We start from the raw sequence: 19,380 nt of genomic DNA, 5'->3' as shown, positions 1-19,380 counted from the left end.
ATTTCATGTAAATAGGATATGTGTGTACACACACACACACATCATGGCTTATGTCTATCTTCTTTTTCTCGTCAAGTTTTTGACATCAATCCAAGTTGTTTCAAATGTCAGTAGTTTCTTCCTTTTTACAGCACAGTTTACATAGCCCATTGTATGGATATACCACAATCAGTTAATAGACATCCCTATTGTTTCCTGTGTGGGACTATTAGGAACACTGCACTTAGTCTTTTTGTAAACAAATGTTTTCCTGGAATTGCTGGGTCATAGGGTAAGTATATTTTGACTTTCAGAAACTGTTAAGACTTTCCAAAGCTGTATACCACTTTATACTCCCCCAGCAATCCATGAGAATTCGGGAGCTCTACCTCCTTGCTACTGTGGTACTTGTCTGTCATTTTAAGTTTAGCCATATTGGTGGGTAACAGCAATGTGATTATAGTTTTAATCTGCATTTCTCTGAAGATTTATGATCTTGAGCATCTTTTTCATGCAATTATCAGCAATCCATGTATCTTCATTTGTTAAGACTTCAAATCTCTTACACTTTTATAAGGTGTGCTGTGTGATTCTCTCTCTATACTGACGGATGCCAGTCCTTTGCCAGGTGTAGGCAGTTCAAGTATCCTCTCCCAGTCTGTAAGCTGCCTTTAAAGAGCAAAAACTTTCAATTTTGACAAAATCTGTTTTTTCTTTTATGATGCATATTTTACAAGCATGTTTACCAGCACTATGCTGGTCATGAAAATTCTCTCCTATATTCTCTTCTAGAAGTTCCACAGCTATAGCTTAAAATTATGTTTAAAATTATAACCCATGTTTTATGTATATAAGAGTAGACTTTCATTCCAGCTATTTTGTTCAAAAGTTTCCCCTTACAATAGCATCTTCCATTGTTTTTAGCAAGAATCAATTAACTGTACAAAAAATAATGATATACACCTTAAATTTGTTACAAGTCAAATATTCAATGAAAAAAGAAAAAAAATTAATCAAATACATACACACACAGGTTTATACCCTCTACTCTGTTCCACTGATTTGTCTATCTTATCCCAGTATCACTGTTTTATGTTTTATAGTTAGAACACTGTCTTCACACTTTGTTATTCTTTTCCAAAATTGTGCTGGCTCTTCTAAGACCTGTGTTTTTCCATGTATAATTAAAAATTATCCAGAGGTTTTATAAAAACCCTGCTGAAAATTTGAATGGAATTGTCTATGTACAACTGATACCTTAAACAATATCAAAGTCTTCCAATCTATGAACATGGTATCTCTCTCCATTTATTTAGGTTTAATTTCTCTGTATACAGATCTTACACATATTTGGTTAAATTTACACTTCAATATCCCAATGTTTGTATTCTATTATAAATAGTATTTTTGGTAAATTTTGTTTTTCAATTGTTCACTGCTGTTATATAGAAATTCCACCGGTTTTTGTATATTGCCCTTGTACCCTACGATCTTTCTAAATTCACCTATTTCTAGTAGCAGGATTTACGACATACACAACCAGGTCATCTGAGAATAAAGACAATTTTACTTCTTCCTTTCCAATCTGAATATACTTTATTTCTTCTTCTGGACTCAATGTACTGGCTGGAACTTCTAGTGCAATTTTGACTACAATTGGTCAGAGTGGAAAACATTCAGTCTTTCATCATTAAATATGTATGATGTCAGCTGTAGGGGTTTTTTTTGTAGGTGCCCCTTATCAGGTTAAGAAAGGGTCCCTTCTATTCCTACTTTTCCAAGAGTATTTATCATAAACAGGTAATGGACTTTGTCAAACAAAATACTTTGCTACAACTATTGAGAAGATATGTTTTTCTTTCTCTCTTACTATACCAATATAGTGAACTACCTTGATTCCATACCCCTGGGATAAACTCCTCTTGATTACTCTTTATCATCCTTTTAACATATTGCTGGATTTGACTGACAAATACTTAAGGATTTTTACAACACACATTCATGATGAACCTTGTTCTCTTAAGTTTTTTATAATGCCTTTGGTGTTGCTATTGGTGGAATGCTAGCTTCTATTTTCTGAAGGATTCTGGATTACAACCGGTACTTTTTTCCATGAAACGTCTGCTAGAACTTACCAGTAAAGCCATCTGGCCCTGGAGTTTTCTTTGTGGGAAAAATTCAATTCCATTCATAGATAAAAGCCACTATTAAGATTTTCTATATCCTTTTAGGTCAGTTTTAGATACAGGCATACCTTGAAGATATTGCATGTTTCATTCCAGACTACTTCAAGAAAGCAAATATCATGATAAAAAGTTACATGAATTTTCTTGGTTTCCCAATGCATATAAAGAAGTTATGTTCACACTATACTGTAGTCTGTTAAGTATACAACAGGATTATTAAATAAAAATGTACTTATCTTTTTTTTTTAATTTTATGGCCATACCTACAGCATACAGAAGTTTCAGGCCAGGATTGAACCCAAGCTTCTATAGTTAGTTTTTCTTTTTTTTTTTGGTCTTTTGTCCTTTTCAGGGCCACACCCGCAGCATGCGGAGGTTCTCCGGCTAGGGGGTCAAATCGGAGCTATACCCACTGGCCTACAACACAGCCACAGCAACGCCAGATCTGAGCCTCGTCTGCCACCTACATCACAGCTCATGGCAATGCTGCCAGATTCTTAACCCACTGAGCAAGGCCAGGGATCGAACCCACAGCCTCATGGTTCCTAGTCAGGATTCATTCCTGCTGTGCCACGACAGGAACTCCTGCAGTCAGATTCTTAACCAACTGTATATATCTTTTTTTTTTTTTTTTGTCTTTTGTCTTTTTGTCTTTTGTTGTTGTTGTTGTTGCTATTTCTTGGGCCGCTCCCGCGGCATATGGAGGTTCCCAGGCTAGGGGTCGAATCGGAGCTGTAGCCACCGGCCTACGCCAGAGCCACAGCAACGCAGGATCCGAGCCGCGTCTGCAACCTACACCACAGCTCACGGCAACGCCGGATCGTCAACCCACTGAGCAAGGGCAGGGACCGAACCCGCAACCTCATGGTTCCTAGTCGGATTCGTTAACCACTGCGCCACAACGGGAACTCCAACTGTATATATCTTTATTTAAAAACACCTTACTGCTTCTTTCTTCTCTCTTCTCCGTCTTTCCCCCCATCCAGCCTGCCCATGCTTTCTCCGTGCATATCTTATCTCTAATAAACACTTTATTTGCCTCAAAAAAAACCTTTTTGCTAAAAAATGCTCACCATCATCTGAGCTTTCAGCAAGTCATAACGGAACCATCGAGGGTCACAGATCACCATAACAAAAATATTAACTGCTATAGGGTTGCCATAAACCTTCAATTTGTTTTAAATAGAACAACAGTATATGTTAAGTACAAGCATGATATGTGAAGTACAAGCATGAAGTACAATAAAATGAGATCTGCCTGTACTGTTTTTCAAAAAATTTGTCTGTTTCATTCAAGGTGTAAAACTTATTGACATAAAATTGTTTATAATACTCATCTGTAGGACGTGAGGGTGAGTTTAGTTCTTTCATTACCAATATTGGGATTTGTGTTTTCTTTATTTCTTTTAGAATGCTCCTTCAAAATCTGTATACTATATACCAATAACTTCTGCCTTCCTGTGGAGGGAGTAAGCTCTTGGTACATATCATTATACTAATGGTATGGTCAAAAACAATCCACCACACATCAAAATTTACTCAGGCAAATGAATACTGTCCAAAGATGTCACAAAAGAAGCTATACACTTAATCCTAAAATGTATTCTTAGAATTGCTTTCAGGAGTTCCCTGGTGGCCTAGTGGTTAGGTATCTGGCCTTGTCACTGCTGTGGCTCTGGTTTGATCTCTGGCCTGGAAACTTCCACATGCCATGGGTGAGGCCAAAAACAAAACAAAACAAAAAAACTACAATTGTTTTCAGAGCTCACTGAGTTTCAGAAGAAAAATCTGTCATAGAAAAAAGTCATATAGGAGTTCATTCTGTGTCACAGTGGGTTAAGAATCTGACTGCAGTGTCTCAGATTGGCATGGAGGTACAAGTTCAAATTTTAGCCCAGCACAGTAAGGATCAGGCGTTGTATCAATCCTTGGCCTGGGAACTTCCATATGCTGCAGGTGCAATCATTAAAAAAAGAAAAAAGGAAAGTAAAAAGTTGGAAGAAACTTTGGAGACAAAAAACTTCAGATAAGCAAAAAGACCCAAAAGTTAAGTTGCTCAATGCTGTAAAGCTTGACAGCAGGAGTTCCCGTCGTGGTGCAGTGGTTAACGAGTCCGACTAAGAACCATGAGGTTGCCGGTTCGATCCCTGCCCTTGCTCAGTGGGTTAAGGATCCGGCGTTGCCGTGAGCTGTGGTGTAGGTTACAGATGCAGCTCGGATCCCGCGTTGCTGTGGCTCTGGCGTAGGCCGGTGGCTACAGCTCCAATTGGACCCCTAGCCTGGGAACCTCCATATGCCGCGGGAGCGGCCCAAGAAATAGCAACAATAACAACAACAACAACAACAACAACAAAAAGACAAAAGACAAAAGACAAAAAAAAAAAAAAAAAGCTTGACAGCAAAGCTGTGTAACAGAATTTTTTGAGATACTTTCTGATCTAATTTCTCTTCCTATGTGAGTTCCATCTGAAGATTTAACATAGAGAGTTAGGCTAAGAAATATTAAACACTGCTGTTCCTCAGCCTGAATTCTTGGGCTAAGCGTGGAGAAAAGGAAACAGAATAGTTCCACTTCAGTTACATGAAAATCAAACCACGTATTTCTAAGATGTTCTCCAACTTGGACATTGCTGATTTTCCTACTGCAAGTGTTTATTGCTATTGTTTTTTCTTTTTGTTTACGTACATCTGGTTTAAACCAAAATATGCAGTAAGTTAATGAAAAAAACATGTATTTATAAGATCATAAAAACACATCTTCAAGTTTTCTAAGTTATTAATAACCCTGGCTTGAAAGTCATACTCTTTTTCTTTTAAACCTAAGCATATTGTGCAGCACAGTAACAAATTCAAAAGATGTGGCTCTCAAAGATTCTATTGTTTTTATGTCAAATCCAACCCTCATCCCTTATACCACATTCTCCAAGCTCTCCTCTTACCTATCCATATGTTATGCCACACTGATATGTTAGTTGCACTTTTCTTTAAATTTTTTATTATAGTTGATTTACAATGTCCTGCCAATTTCTGCTGCACAGCAAAGCGACCCAGTAATACATATACATATATTCTGTTTCTCACAATATTCTCCATCATGTTCCATTACAACTGATTGTATAGTTTCTTGTATGTACTATACAGCAGGACCTCATGACTTACCCACTCCAAAAGCAATAGTTTGCATTAGTTGCACTTTTCTTGAGATTTGTATCACTCTCCACCAACAACTTCCCCAAATACGGTATTTTCACAAAAGCATGCATATTCAAGAGTCTTCTTTTACTTTCAGCACCAATTAGTCAAAAGACTTGTATTTATGGCCACTCCAGAGCTCAATCTAGTTTATCGCCAAGAATGTAACACAGCATCCCCAGTCTCTGCTTTTCTTTCCTTATTGACTTGCTTTTATCTTAACATTAAGAAATTTCAGCACACAATTTATATGATGGCTTTTACTTTCTTCTTGATATTTTCCATAGACAATTCTGGCTTCTTGCTCTAATCTGAACCACCTGCTTTCTCAGCCCCTGGCATAGATGTTATCCTGGGATTTTCACTGGTATCTTGAATATTTAGTTTCTTGGATCTCATTTCATCTTCCTTCTCTATTTCATATTCAAGAACTTATAAAAGGTAATTTTTGAAAATGTCTTTAATTTGACCTCACGCTTGAGTAATCATTTGGCTGGTATCAAATTCTGGATTTAGGAACTCAGAACTTCGAATTAACCGCTCTATTGTTTTCTAATATCTATTGCTGCTGCTAAGAAATCCAATGCCAGTAGACACCTATTTTTTTGAGGCCAACTTTTCCCTGTCTAGCAGGGGTTTTTTTATATTTGGAATTTTAAAATTACAAAAGAGGTAGACACCAAATGGAGATCTTTCTTCACCTAACCTTCTCGCCTATCAGAATGCTCTTTCGATCAGAAGATTCAATTTTTCAGGTGAGGAAAATTTTCCCTTATTATTCTACTGATTATTTTTGCTTCTATCTTATCTACTGTATCTCCTGAGATGTCTTTTGGACAGATGCTATTACACTCTATTTGTTCTCCAAGTTCTTCTTTTCTTGCATATTTTTCCATATCTTTTGCTCCAACATTCTGAAGGAGATCCAAGAATTTATATTTTGCTACATGGCTAGCTAGGCTTTCTCACCAGCTTAAGTAACTGTCTTCTACATACTGGCTACAAAATTATTCAAATCTGTGGTAGACTATCAAATTACCACATGTTATGGACCTCACTGCTCAAACTACAAATTTGTGACTGCTACCATAATGCCACAATTTGAGAGTATGGATGAAGGAAACAGAGCAAGCACTTTACTTTTCTTAAGACCACTCACCTAAAAATCTGAAATATTTAGAATATGAGAGACAACCAGGAATTTTTTTAAAATGGTATCTGTAACAGCAAAACAAGGTAACAACTTCAAGCCTAGGCATTCAACTTCATGCACTACACTTTATTACTCAGTAATAAACCTTTACTGAAAGAAAACAGAATATAAGTAATTCTCAGTGGATTAGGTAAAATAAATTAGGTCAGTCATTTATCACTAAGAGCATGATAAATCATGGCTGGTAAATTGTTTAAAAAGCATGAATTATATGATACATTTATGAAGATTTTATTCTAAAGTAACAAGCATACAAGTCAAAGATAATGACGTAAAAATTTTATTGCTATTCAGACAGTTTCCTCCAAAGATTTCTGAGGTGATGAATAAAGATTTGAGAGTAAACCTGTAATTACTCTTTAGAACACACATTACTTAAAAACTAAAGGGAGTTAAGCTAGTCCACATAAGAAAGGAAACATAAAGGAATGCAGAAATGAAGAAGAAAACCAAATTAATTTTTCTGTGAAAAGGTTTTGTTTCCAAAAGAAAGAAAAACCCTAATCTAAGTAAGAATATGAACATGTAAACCTCCCTGAGACAATCTGACTGCAAGCAGAAATTCACAGCACAAAGGGAAGTCAGTATCTCTATGGTTTCAAGCCACTTGCAAATATTCAAACCAGAAACAAAACTGCTTGATTATGACACTGTTCACTCAAAATGAGAGCAGTGTCCTAACGGCTAAAGATGTCTTCAAAGTTTCCATAGATTGGAGTTCCCGTCATGGCACAGTGGTTAACGAATCCGACTAGGAACCAGGAGGTGGCAGGTTGGATCCCTGTCCTTGCTCAGTGGGTTAAGGATCCAGCATTGCCATGAGCTGTGGTGTAGGTCACAGAAGAGGCTCGGATCTGGCGTTGCTGTGGCTGTGGCATGGCATAGGTTGCAGACGCGGCTCGGATCCCACGTTGCTGTGGCTCTGGTGTAGGCCGGTGGCTACAGCTCCGATTGGACCCCTAGCCTGGGAACCTCCATATGCCACGGGAGCGGCCCTAGAATAGGCAAAAAGACCAAAAAAAGTTTCCATAGATAAATCTTTTTAGATGAAAGACTTATTTATTATTTAGCCTTTCATCTATAGTCAGTCTATAAAATAGGCTGTGTTTACCAATTTTATCAACAGTAAAAAAACTAGTTGGACCTGACTTTCTGCTCACACTTCCAGCCATGCTCCAATCTAGCCCTCTGCTGGACTATCTAAAGCAGTATCTTGCACTCAGCCACTTTTCCAAGTTATCATGCCAAGTTACAACCACAGGCTCAACTTTGAGCAAATCACCCCAACAGAGTATACATTTCCTAGTCCAGCCAGGTTAGCTAACAGAAACCAAGTCAGAGTGGCCTAGAATAATTTAACTCAATAAAAAGCAAACACTGAAATGAGAGACCAAAAAAAAAATGAAAGAATACCTATGTCTTAGACAAGACCAGTTTTGCCTAAAGTCATCCATGTAGGCAAACATAATATTAAGCTTATAAGATTTACTATAAAAGAGGCTATACAGTATTGTGATTAAAAACATGACTCTGGGACATGACTGCCTGAGATCAAATCATGGCTTTGTTACTTTACCTGCTGCTGCGTGATTACAGCTCAGTTACTGGTGGCCTCCCTGCCTCTGTTTCCTCACCTATGCGATGGGGAAAGTAATAACAATACCTCTTTTGTGAAGCTACTGAGAGAATTTAAAAGGTTAATGTATGTGATGTGCTCAGAATAGTGTCTGGCATGTGTTAAACGCCATATAAATTATTATTTATGAAAACAAATGGGGTTATTGGTAACTACTGTGTTTTTCTGAAGATACAGCCTTTAAAATTATCCAACCAGTTGTCTATAAAGTCCAGCTATGGAGTTCCTGTCGTGGCTCAGGGGAAATGAACCCAACTAGTATCCATGAGGATGTAGGTTCCATCCCTGGCTTCGCTCGGTGGGTTAAGGATCCAGCATTGCTGTGAGCTGTGTTGTAGGCTACCGATGTGGCTGACATCTGGCATGGCTATGGCTGTGGTGTAAGCCAGTGGTTATACTCTGATTTAACCCCTAGCCTGGGAATTTCCACAGACTGCAGCTGCAGACCTAAGAAGACAAAAATAATAAATAAATAATCCAGCTCTAAGCTCTTACTAGCTTTTTTAGTCAACAGACATTTATTCAGCATCTGCTTTATGCTACTACGTATCATGCTTATTTAGGCTTCCACTGTCAAAGCCTCAATTCTTTTACTGGTGAAAATGAGCTTAGCAGCCTCGTATTAGTAAAGCTTGCTCTGCTGCATGCCATGCTTAACTATAATTAAATAGTTATTTCTCCTTGATATTACTCTTAGTTATTTACCCCTTCCTTTTTCACTCATTAAAAAAAAAAAAAAAAAAAAAAACTTTATAAAGGAAACTTTCAAGCGCATACAAAGTTTGAAAGACTCACATAATGAATTCCCACATACCTATCACCCAGCTTCAAACATTAACACATTATTCATCTTATTTATAACCCACTTCAATTATTTTAGAGCAAATCCCAGTGTACCATGTCCTTGTAACTGTTCAGAATTTATCACCCATCTCTCAGATACTCTTTTAAACCATCAAATATCATACCTAAAAAATTATTAGTAATTCATTTCTTGATATTAAATAATCAGTGTAAATATCACAAATGATTCTACAGATTTTTTGACTCTATTGGAGACAGCAATTAGGCAATGTGTCAATAAAATGAAGGTGACCTTCATTAACAGCTTCAGCATAGTAAGAGATGAAAGCCAGATTTGAGAGGAACAAGAAATTAACAGAAATAAGGAAATGAAGATCACTGTATATGTTCTTAGGAAGCTAAAATAGAATGGAGAAAAAAATGGGAGATACACACAGGATCAAGATTCAAAAGGGAGTTGATTCTGTTTATAAACTGAAGCTGAAGACAAATGTAAAAAAAGAAAGAGGAGTTCCCATTGTGGCTCAGCGGTTAACAAACCTGACTAGCGTCAAATGAGGACCTGCGTTCGATTCCTGGCCTTGCTCAGTGGGTTAAGGATCCAGCGTTGCTGTGGCTGTGGTGTAGGCTGGTAGCTGCAGCTCCGATTCGAACCCTAGCCTGGGAACCTCTATCCATATGCCGCAGGTACAGTCCTAAAAAGACAAAAGACAAAAAACAAAAAACAGAGAGAGGCTAACAAAACTAGGTCCCAGAGATGAGAGGGAAGGGGATGCAACCAAAAGCCCATACACGGGGGCTGACCTTGAATAAGAAACGTATAACCCAAACTCTGACACTGGAAGGAAAGCATTATTAAAGCATGAGTACGAGAATGGGAAAATTTCTGTGTGTGGCAGGCAGGGGGTGAGAGGGTGAGGAGATAATGAGGTTATGAACACTTAAAAATGGTCTCAGTTTTAAGAATTGGGAGACAAAAACCCCTGATAAAAGTAGGGGGGTAAGAGAAAATGTCAAAGATCTGAGAGTTCTCCTGCGGCTCAGTAGATTAGAGATATGGCATTGCCACTGCCGTAGCTCAAGTCACTGATGTGGAATAGGTTCAATCCCTGGCCCAGGAACTTGCACATGCCCCAGGCAAAGCCGCCCCCCCCCCCCAAAAAAATTGAAGATCTGGATGGAATTTAAGGAGACTGAAAGGGACAAATGACCAGACAGGTGAAAGAATTAATCAGTATTCAAATCTTACACAAGTTTCAAAAACAATTTCAGGAATTTCCCATTTGGCGCAGTGGATTAAGGATCCGGCGGAGCTTCAAGCTGTATGTGGCACAGGTCGGGTCACAACTTCAGTGAGAGTTCAATCCCTTGCCTGGGAGCTTTACATGGTGCACATGTGGCCAAAAAAATAGTAATAATAATTTCGAACGTCACCCCTTCCATGAAGCTCTTTCTAAATCTCTTAGCCAAAAGTAAACTTCGCCTCTTCGGAATTTTTTGCTTTTATTGCTTATAATGGTTTATTCCCATTGTAAAAATGTATGCATGTCTCTTTTTCCCAGTAACTAAACTACAACCACTTCTAGTTTTTATCTGTGTGTCTCAGGGTCAAAAACAGTACTTTACAGCATACAATTTATAATCTTATTATATTACTTTATTATTTTTTTTTTGGCCACACCCATGGGGATGTGAAGTTACTAGGCCAGAGATTGAACCTGCACCACAGCTGCAACCCGAGCCACAGCAGTGACAACACTGAATCCTTAACCCACTGTACCACCAGGGTACATCAGAATCTTATTATCTTTTTTAAAAACAGTGTAACTTAAATACTAAAAGAAGAAAAGAGATAGAATCCACCTAAAGAAGTGAGAGGACTTCGGAAGCTGAAGCAATTACAGAAAGCCTCACAGAGAACCTGGAACTGAACTAGGCCTGGAGGGTTGAAAAGGCAAGACCTCAACAGGGAAGTGTAAACAGTAAAGTGCCTCAAGGGTTAGTTTTAACATTTTATATTTTATTTAAGGCACTGGCTGTTTACATAACATAAGCTCTTCCAATTAAAAGAGGTTTTGCAAATGTGCAAAAAAAGACAACTACAGTGTGTGGGTAGGGAAAAAAGTGGTGATTTTAATGTGGTTAACTTCATCCAAACCATGTATAAAATATATTCTAGTGAACCAAATAGGAATTAGGGGCAAGCTACAAATATGCTAGATGACAGAAGAATTCAGACAGATTCATACCTAGTTGAACAGCCACTGAAAAGTACAGATCTTTAGTGACAAGGCTCAAGTTCCATCAAAGCACAGATAAGATCGTAAAAAAAGACTTCCTAAGTTCTAAGGATAAAACTGAAAGAGACAGCTTTAACAGTGTATGAAGTCTATTTCAAATACTTACTATTTAAAAAACATGGCTTCTAATCCTGCTGTGTAGCACTGGGAACTATATCTAGACACTTATGATGGAGCACGATAATGTGAGAAAAAAGAATCTATACATGTATGTGTAACTGGGTCACCACTCTGGAGAGTAGAAAATTGACAGAATACTGTATACCAGCTATAATGAAAAAAAATAAAAATCATTATATTTTAAAAAACCCAAAAAACAAAAAACATGGCTTTTGCCATCCTAGATGTACTAAAGGGAATATCCATCTTGCCTTCTGCCCTGGTAGATTTTTCTTTGCAGTCAAGTTAAGAACCCTCACTCCCAGATTTAAAGGGAGAGCAGAAGATAAGAACCTGGGATACACCTGTCCCCTTAAGACCTTTGTTCCCTAATGAAGAAACAAAAGCTAATCTCCTAGTACCTCATTTCTATCAGAGCTGTACCTCCAACAGCCTATCCCAACTCTATTTGCAGACTAAATCCTACCTGCTACCACACCTCCTTCTTGCCCACAGGCCTCCAAAGGAATAATTACACCACAGGATTAAGCCGAACAGCAAGCAGCGAGGCACAATTTTGAGAACCCTTTCAATTCTAAAGAAACTATACAGCTGACACATTAAGATCATAATTAGAGATAGAGATAACCCCTCAGAGCACTAGTCTATAAGTACTCTATCCTGACTACATGTCAGTGATTAGACAGTGGAGAAGTGATAGTTCTCAAATCCAGAAGATGGCTATAAGTCTGTAACAGATTCATTAAATTTGCTGAGAGCTCAGATAGTAAATATTTTAGGCTTCACGGGCCATATATCTATTGCAACTACTCAACTCTGCCATTGTACACAAAAACCACCAAAGACAGTATGTGAACAAACAGGCATGGCTGTGTTCTAAAAAAAAAAACTTCAGTAACAAAACTACAGATAAGCAGTGTTTAGCAACACAGATCTAGATAGTCATAATTATTTGGTTTGGGTCAATTCTCTCTCTCTCTCTTTTTTTTTTTTTTTTTTTTTTTTTGGTCTTTTTAGGGCTGCACCTACAGCATACAGAAATTCCTGGGCTAGGGGTCGAATCAGAGCTGTAGCCACTGGCCTACATCACAGCCACAGCAACACAGGATCCGAGCTGCATCTGCAACCTACACCATAGCTAACGGCAACACCAAATCCTTAACCCACTGATCAAGGCCAGGGATCAAACCTGAATCATCATGAATACTAGTTGGGTTCTTAACCCCCGGAGCCACAAAGGGAACTCCTGGTTTGGGTCAATTCTAATAACACACTGGATGCAACATTTTATCTTCATGTTTAAAACAAAAATATATACCTACATATGATCATAATAATGGAAAGCCTGGAAAGAAACTGTAAAATAAAATGTAAATAGTAGTTGGAATGGCAGAACAGTGGGTAATTGGTCATAGGGTATGACCATAAAAAAGTTTTAAAAATTGTAGAAGTTACAAAATGCAAAATAAAATGGAGTAAGTGAATTAAGCAACAAGTAATTTAAGCTTAAAGTAACGGCTATAAAGAAAATAAATAAGGTACCACCCATGTTAGTGAGAATATGAAGGGAGTTGAGAGAAAAAGAAAAAAAATCTCCAAAGAGGTGACATATATGCTGAGATCTGAAAGACAGTGAAGTCAGTCAAGAAAAGAGCTGATGAAAGAGCATTTACTCAGGGCTCACAGCAAGCAAAGGCATTGATGAGAATGAAAGAAACTGACTAGTGTTCTGGGAAAAGGAGATAACTAAAACCTAAGTAATGAGGATACACTTTTAGTAGGACAAAAAAGAAGAGAATTCTCATTGCAAAGAGATGAGATGTCTCTAAACAAGGCAGGACCAGCCAGGGACAGCGGAAAGGACAAGGAACATTCAGGATGGTTTGGGAACTCTGGGCCCTCACGATGGTATCTAAATTTACCAAGGGTCCCCATTCCAATTTTCATCATCTCCCTCTTTCCCAATCACTGTACTTCCACACAAGAGACCTTTTGATTTCGAGCTCCCTGGCCCTGTGATCCTTGAATCAAGAATCTCTAAGATTGTCATTTTCTTTCTTTGTATTCTCTAGCATGTCAGAGAATAACCAGTCCACCCACACTTCTTACACTCCCCCTTTTCCTCAGAAAGGTCTTGTGCAATAGCTGCTTAGTCCACCAAAGTGCTGCCTCCAACTAGCCCTTTCTTTTACATAATCACAAATTAAACAAGTTATCTGCTGACCTGAAGCTTTGTTAATCTGAAAAACTTCCTGGGGTAAGCCACTGGCATTTGAGGGTCAATTTGTAACTACAACAGAGGGCAGCAGATACTACTAAAAAAGAGGTCTATAAAAAAATGTTTCCCTATTGTGGTAACTTAAAAACACTAAGTCAAATTTACTGCCCATGTAAAATATTTAAAGGATAACTCTGCTATTCATGGAGTATCTCTACAGATGATTTATGTACAAACATCTAGAGATGTGAAAACAAAAGAAGTTCTCGATAAGAATATTTGACTTACAGTGTGAGCACATTTCCAAAGGATAACTCGCCTCATTTCCCTGGAGGAGAAAAAAAAAATTAGTCACAAAATTGGCACAAGTGTCTTTAAAAGATTCAATTTAAATATCGTCAGTCACAAAACACTGGGAAATAAGCCATAAATGAGTATGTCTAGGTCTGCAAATATTTTTTGATAAGAAAAAATTATACAATATGCTAAAAAGCTTTTGAATCAAAAAGGCCGGAGTTGGGGCTCTGTCATTTAAGATTTATTCAAATGATTAAAATTTAAATATTTTTAATACCCTAAACATACTATATATCAAATTTTAATGCACTAGAGACTGTCAATGCTCTAATTTATCTTGCTGGGCAAACTCATTTTTGGATATAAAGCTTCTCTTGCCATTTCTACTTAACTGAATAGTTTCCTGAGAATGCAAAGTTGTTAAGAAAACAAAAATGTTACCATTTATACCTGCATTGAAACAGAATATTCTATATGCTATGTAACTAAAATAAGAACATAGATGCAATGTAAGATAGCCACTTTGACTCCAGATTTTTCTTTTCTTGAGAAGTCTTATTGATAAACTCCAAGTTAATACAATTTGCCTGGACTGCTAAACTCCCCCCCCCCAAAAAAAATTATTTTAGGGAAAAAATGCTGTAGGAAAGCTACAGACCTGACCCAATGCCTATGTTTAACAACTCTTGATGACTGGATCCAGGGAGGTGGTCAAGTAAGCTGGTTTCCATACCATTTGATTAGTAATGGAACCAGGAGTAGTTCTAAACCTAAAGCTGTACAAATTCCAAGTATAAAAGACTCACAGGACATAAAAATCATGAAGATCTTGTTAAAAGTCTACAGAATTTAAAGTAATATAAATTGAATTTTTAAAATTCAGCAATAAAATTAAGTATACCATGCATCCTATATTCCATCTAATTTTGACCCTGTCTAGCAGTAAATGCACAACAGAATATACAATTAAATATCCGAATATACTTATATATCCTAAGAAGTTATTAAATACAGCCTGAAATATGAAATACCATTTTAGTATGGCTGGATAGCTTTTTTTTTTTTTTTTTTTTTTTTTTGTCTTTTGTCTTTTTTGTTGTTGTTGTTGTTGTTATTGTTGCTATTTCTTGGGCCGCTCCCGCGGCATATGGAGGTTCCCAGGCTAGGAGCTGAATCGGAGCTGTAGCCACCGGCCTACGCCAGAGCCACAACAACGCGGGATCCGAGCCGCGTCTGCAACCTACACCACAGCTCACGGCAACGCCGGATCGTTAACCCACTGAGCAAGGGCAGGGACCGAACCCGCAACCTCATGGTTCCTAGTCGGATTCGTTAACCACTGCGCCACGACGGGAACTCCCTGGATAGCTTTTAAACTCCAAAAAGTATTTCTTATTCTGAGTAAACTTAAAGTCTAAGAAATGGTTATTAGAAATTAGCATCTTCAATTATTATCTTGCTGGCAATAATTAGTCTTTTCCTTGAACATTATACCAGATAATCTTCTAGAACTAGTTAGCCTAATTTTACATCACTTTAAATATCAAATATGTTTTAAAGATAGAAGTATCAAACATTAATAAAATGACATTATTAAAGAACAGAGATTAAGTTGCACTTAGATTACACCTCATTTTATTGACCTTGAGATTACTAACATGATTCCTACCTATTACTGTTTCACAGATTTTTCCTGTCCAAATTTCTAAAATACCCTTTAAAAAAACATCATTCCACTCTACCTTACAACTAAGTATGCTTCTTATGAGGCTCTCAAAAAAGTTTAATGACACCTTAGACTGCCATTGTGAGGTTTTGTTTTGTTTCTAAATAATATTGTAATCGTTTTTCATAAGTGAGGTCAAAAGGGTTATGGGGTGGTTTCAGGGAGTACTTTGAGACACAAGGACCAACCTGGCTAGGGCTTCTCAGTGCTTCTCCAACAATGATGCCTTCTCTCTCTCCTAAACTTACTTCAACCTCAACCTGTCTAATCTTATGCCCAGAAAATATATCTTTTAAATATTAAGGTAAAATTTTTTTCCAGATAACCAAAAACTTAAAAAAAAAAAAAAAGGCTCTAATACACATGGCACAATAAGAAATGTCAGAAGAAAATTATTTAGGGAGACTAAAAATGATACTAGATGGAAATCTGGATCTAGAGAAAGGAATGAAGATGACCAGAAATGGTAAATAAATATAAAAGACATATTTCTCATTTTTAAGTGTCTCTGGAATACAAATAACACAAATATAACAATATGCTGTGGGATATATAATGTATAGAAAAAAGTGTATGACAAAAACAGCACAAATGTTACAGAAAAATTTGATATATGTTGTCAAGATCTTAAACCATGAGGGAAAGACCATTATTGGAAAAGTAGAGCATTATGTTGAGGATGCAAATTGTAAACCCTAGAGCAATACCTTCTAATTAAGAAAATAAATAAAATGGAATCATAAAAATACCCAATCCAAAGAAAGGTAGATAAATAGGAAGGAACAAAAGTCAAATCAGAAAAAAATAGGAAGTAACTCATAGCAAAATGGTACATTTAAATCCAAACATTTTAAAAAATATGTTATGTTCATTGTAAGTGGTCTAATAACTAATTAAAAGACAGAACGATATGCTATCTACATACAAGAAGCCTATTTTATAGATAGGTTGAAACTTAAAAGACGGAAAAAGATACATCACACAAATAATAATAATCAAAAGAAAGATTCAGTGGCTAGCAAAACTGGACAATGCAGAATTCAGAACAAAGAATACTGCCAGGGATAAAGAGGACTATTTCATAATTTCGTTTACTTTAAAAATTTTAAATTATAGTTGATTTACAATGTTGTGCCAATTTCTGCTGCAGAGCAAGGTGACTCAGTTATACATATATATGCCCATTCTAAAAATACAAGAGTTTGCATCTACTAACCTCAATACTGCATAATTTTAAAAAGGTCAATTCCTTACAAAGATACAATAATCCTAAATATATTGTGATACATTATAAGAAACATATTTGGTCCTCATCCATTTCTAGCACAAGAGCTCTTTACATCTTAAGTGAAGAAGACTACAAAGATCTCTTTTGTTGTATTAATGAAGTGTCTATGGGAAAGGACCTAAAGGTAGGGGCTGGCTGCCAGGGGAATCAATCATGAGATGAGAAGCTGAAACTTCCAGTTCAACCTCTGGGGAAGAAGAGCCGTTGCGAGTTGAACCATTCACTAATGGCCAATGATTTAATCTGAGCTGAGATTGAGTTCAGCCACCACTTGAGTGATTTAATCAATCACACTTATGTAATGGTGAAGTCTCCAGAAAAAGAAAAAAAAAAAAGGATGGGTTGGAGAATTTCTGGTTGATGAGTAGGGAGAGTGAAGCACCTGGAGAGAGTATGGTAGCTCCACACCCCTTCCCTGTACTTTACCCTGTGAGTGTCTTCCATCTGGCTGTTTCTGAGCTGCTCCTCTTACAATAAGCCAGTGAGCCAGTAAGTGAATTGCTTCTCTGAGTTCTGAGAGTCCACCTAGCAAATTAACCAAACTCAAAGAGTGGGTCGTTGGAACCTCCAGTCTATGACTGCAGCTGGTCAGACCCTCAGGTAACAATCTGGATTTGCAATGGCATCCAAAGGAGGCGGGAAGAGAGGACAGTCTTTTAGGATTTAACCTGTGGAATCTGATGCCATCTCTAGATACACAGTGTTAGAATGGAATTGAATCACAGGACACCCAGCTGGTATCTGAGAATTCTGTGGATGTGCTGGGAAAAAACACATTGTAACTGGATCTCAGAACCCTTTTATATATACGGTTGTCCCTTAGGATTCACAAAGGATTGGTTCCATGACCCTAGCAGATACCCAAATCCATGGATTCATTTGGATCATGTAGCACTGCAGCATTTATTGAAAAAAAAAAAAATCCCTATTATTAGTGGGCCCTCATAGTTCAAATCCATGTTGTTCAAGGGCCAACTGAATATGTTTAATAACAGATTTCAAAATTAAATGTGTCAAACACAGAGAACTGAAAGGAAAATAGACAATTATATTTGGAGATTTTAACATTTCTCTCACAGTAACTGACAGAAAATAGTAGACCAAAGGAAAAAATAATTAGTTATGGAAGATCAGACCAACACACTATCAATCAAGACTTCCTAAACAATATTCTTTTCCAGTGCACATGAACATTCACAAAGACAGATGTTATTCTGAGCATCAAAAAAAAAAAAAAAAAAAGGCTCAGTAAACAAAGGTATGAAATCATACAGAATATAGTCTCTTACTACAAGAGAATTAAACAAGAAGTATTTGGAAACATCCAAATATTTGGAAATGAACATGATTCTAAAATAACCCATGAGTCACAAAGGAAATGCCAAGAGAAATCAGAAGATATTTTGAACAGAGTGAAAACTGAACCTATTAGAATTTAAAGGATGCAGGTTAAGCCATCTTTTGAGGAAAATGGTGTGTTACAAGAGAAGTCCAAAACACAATGATTTGTTCCCACCTTTAAAAGCTTTAGAAAAAGAATAAACTAAACTCAAAGCAAGGGGAGAGAGAAAAAAGGAAGAAATTAATGAACTAGAAAGTGGACAGAAGGAAAAATCAGTAAAACCAAAAACCTATTTTTTGAAAAAGGTCAAGAAATAATCCCCCAGGCAAATTGCTACAGATTCTACTGACATTAAAGAAAAGTAAATGTATATTTCAAAATGTATGAAAATAAGTTTTATAACTTAGATGAAATGGACAAGTTTCTTAAAACATAGAATTGACCAAAACTGACTCAAAAAAAAAAAAGAGAGAGAGATAAGCCGAACAGCTTTACAGCTATTAACATAAACTGTATTAAGAGCTTTTTTAAGGAGTTCCCATCGTGGCACAGTGGCTAACAAATCCGACTAGGAACCATGAGGTTGCAGGTTCGATCCTTGGCCTTGCTCAGTGGGTTAAGGCTCTGGCGTTGCCGTGAGCTGTGGTGTAGGTTGCAGACACGGCTCAGATCCCGTGTTGTTGTGGCTCCGGTGTAGGCCTGCGGCTACAGCTCAGATTGGACCCCTAGCCTGGGAAACTCCACATGCCACGAGAGTGGCCCAAGAAATGGCAAAAAGACAATAAAAAAGAGTTTTTTTAGGAGTTCCCATCATGGCGCAGCAGAAACAAATCCAACTAGGAACCATGAGGTTTTGGGTTCCATCCCTGGCCTTGCTCAGAGGGTTAAGGATCTGATGTTGCCATGAGCTGTGGTGTAAGCCAGCAGCTGTAGGTCCGATTCGACCCCTAACTTGGGAACCTCCATGTGCCGTGGGTTCAGCTCTAAAAAGCAAAGAAAAAAAAGAAAAATAAAGACCTGACCTGATGGCTTTGCCAGTCAATTCTACCATATATTCAAAGTCCTAAAAGATACCAACC

The 19,380-nt window shown here is 37.3% G+C and overlaps 1 protein-coding gene and 1 long non-coding RNA gene across 3 annotated transcripts in view; both read right to left on the bottom strand.

Moving 5' to 3' along the window:
* Positions 1 to 19,380, bottom strand: part of PPP3R1 (protein phosphatase 3 regulatory subunit B, alpha) — a 63,453-nt gene that overhangs the window by 13,827 nt on the left and 30,246 nt on the right. Inside the window, exon 2 of one of the 2 annotated variants that reach the window (XM_021087426.2) lies at positions 13,937 to 13,976. The exons of the other annotated variant lie outside the window; for it this stretch is intronic. Coding sequence (XP_020943085.1) covers positions 13,937 to 13,976 — 40 coding nt within the window. The remainder of the gene's footprint in view (positions 1 to 13,936; positions 13,977 to 19,380) is intronic. 2 annotated transcript variants of the gene reach the window in all.
* LOC146404747 (uncharacterized) lies at positions 63 to 4,589 on the bottom strand. Its single transcript, XR_014839693.1, has 2 exons — positions 3,081 to 4,589; positions 63 to 2,772 (listed from the first exon to the last, which is right to left on the bottom strand). It is a non-coding gene; the product is annotated as an uncharacterized LOC146404747 (long non-coding RNA).

Source organism: Sus scrofa, chromosome 3 (assembly GCF_054392235.1).
Source record: "Sus scrofa isolate SSC_HxYL_T2T_F1_AM1 chromosome 3, Sscrofa_HxYL_maternal_Yorkshire_Landrace_v2.0, whole genome shotgun sequence".
Classification (NCBI taxonomy): Eukaryota; Metazoa; Chordata; class Mammalia; order Artiodactyla; family Suidae; genus Sus; species Sus scrofa.
This window is presented reverse-complemented; position numbering and strand designations above follow the sequence as displayed.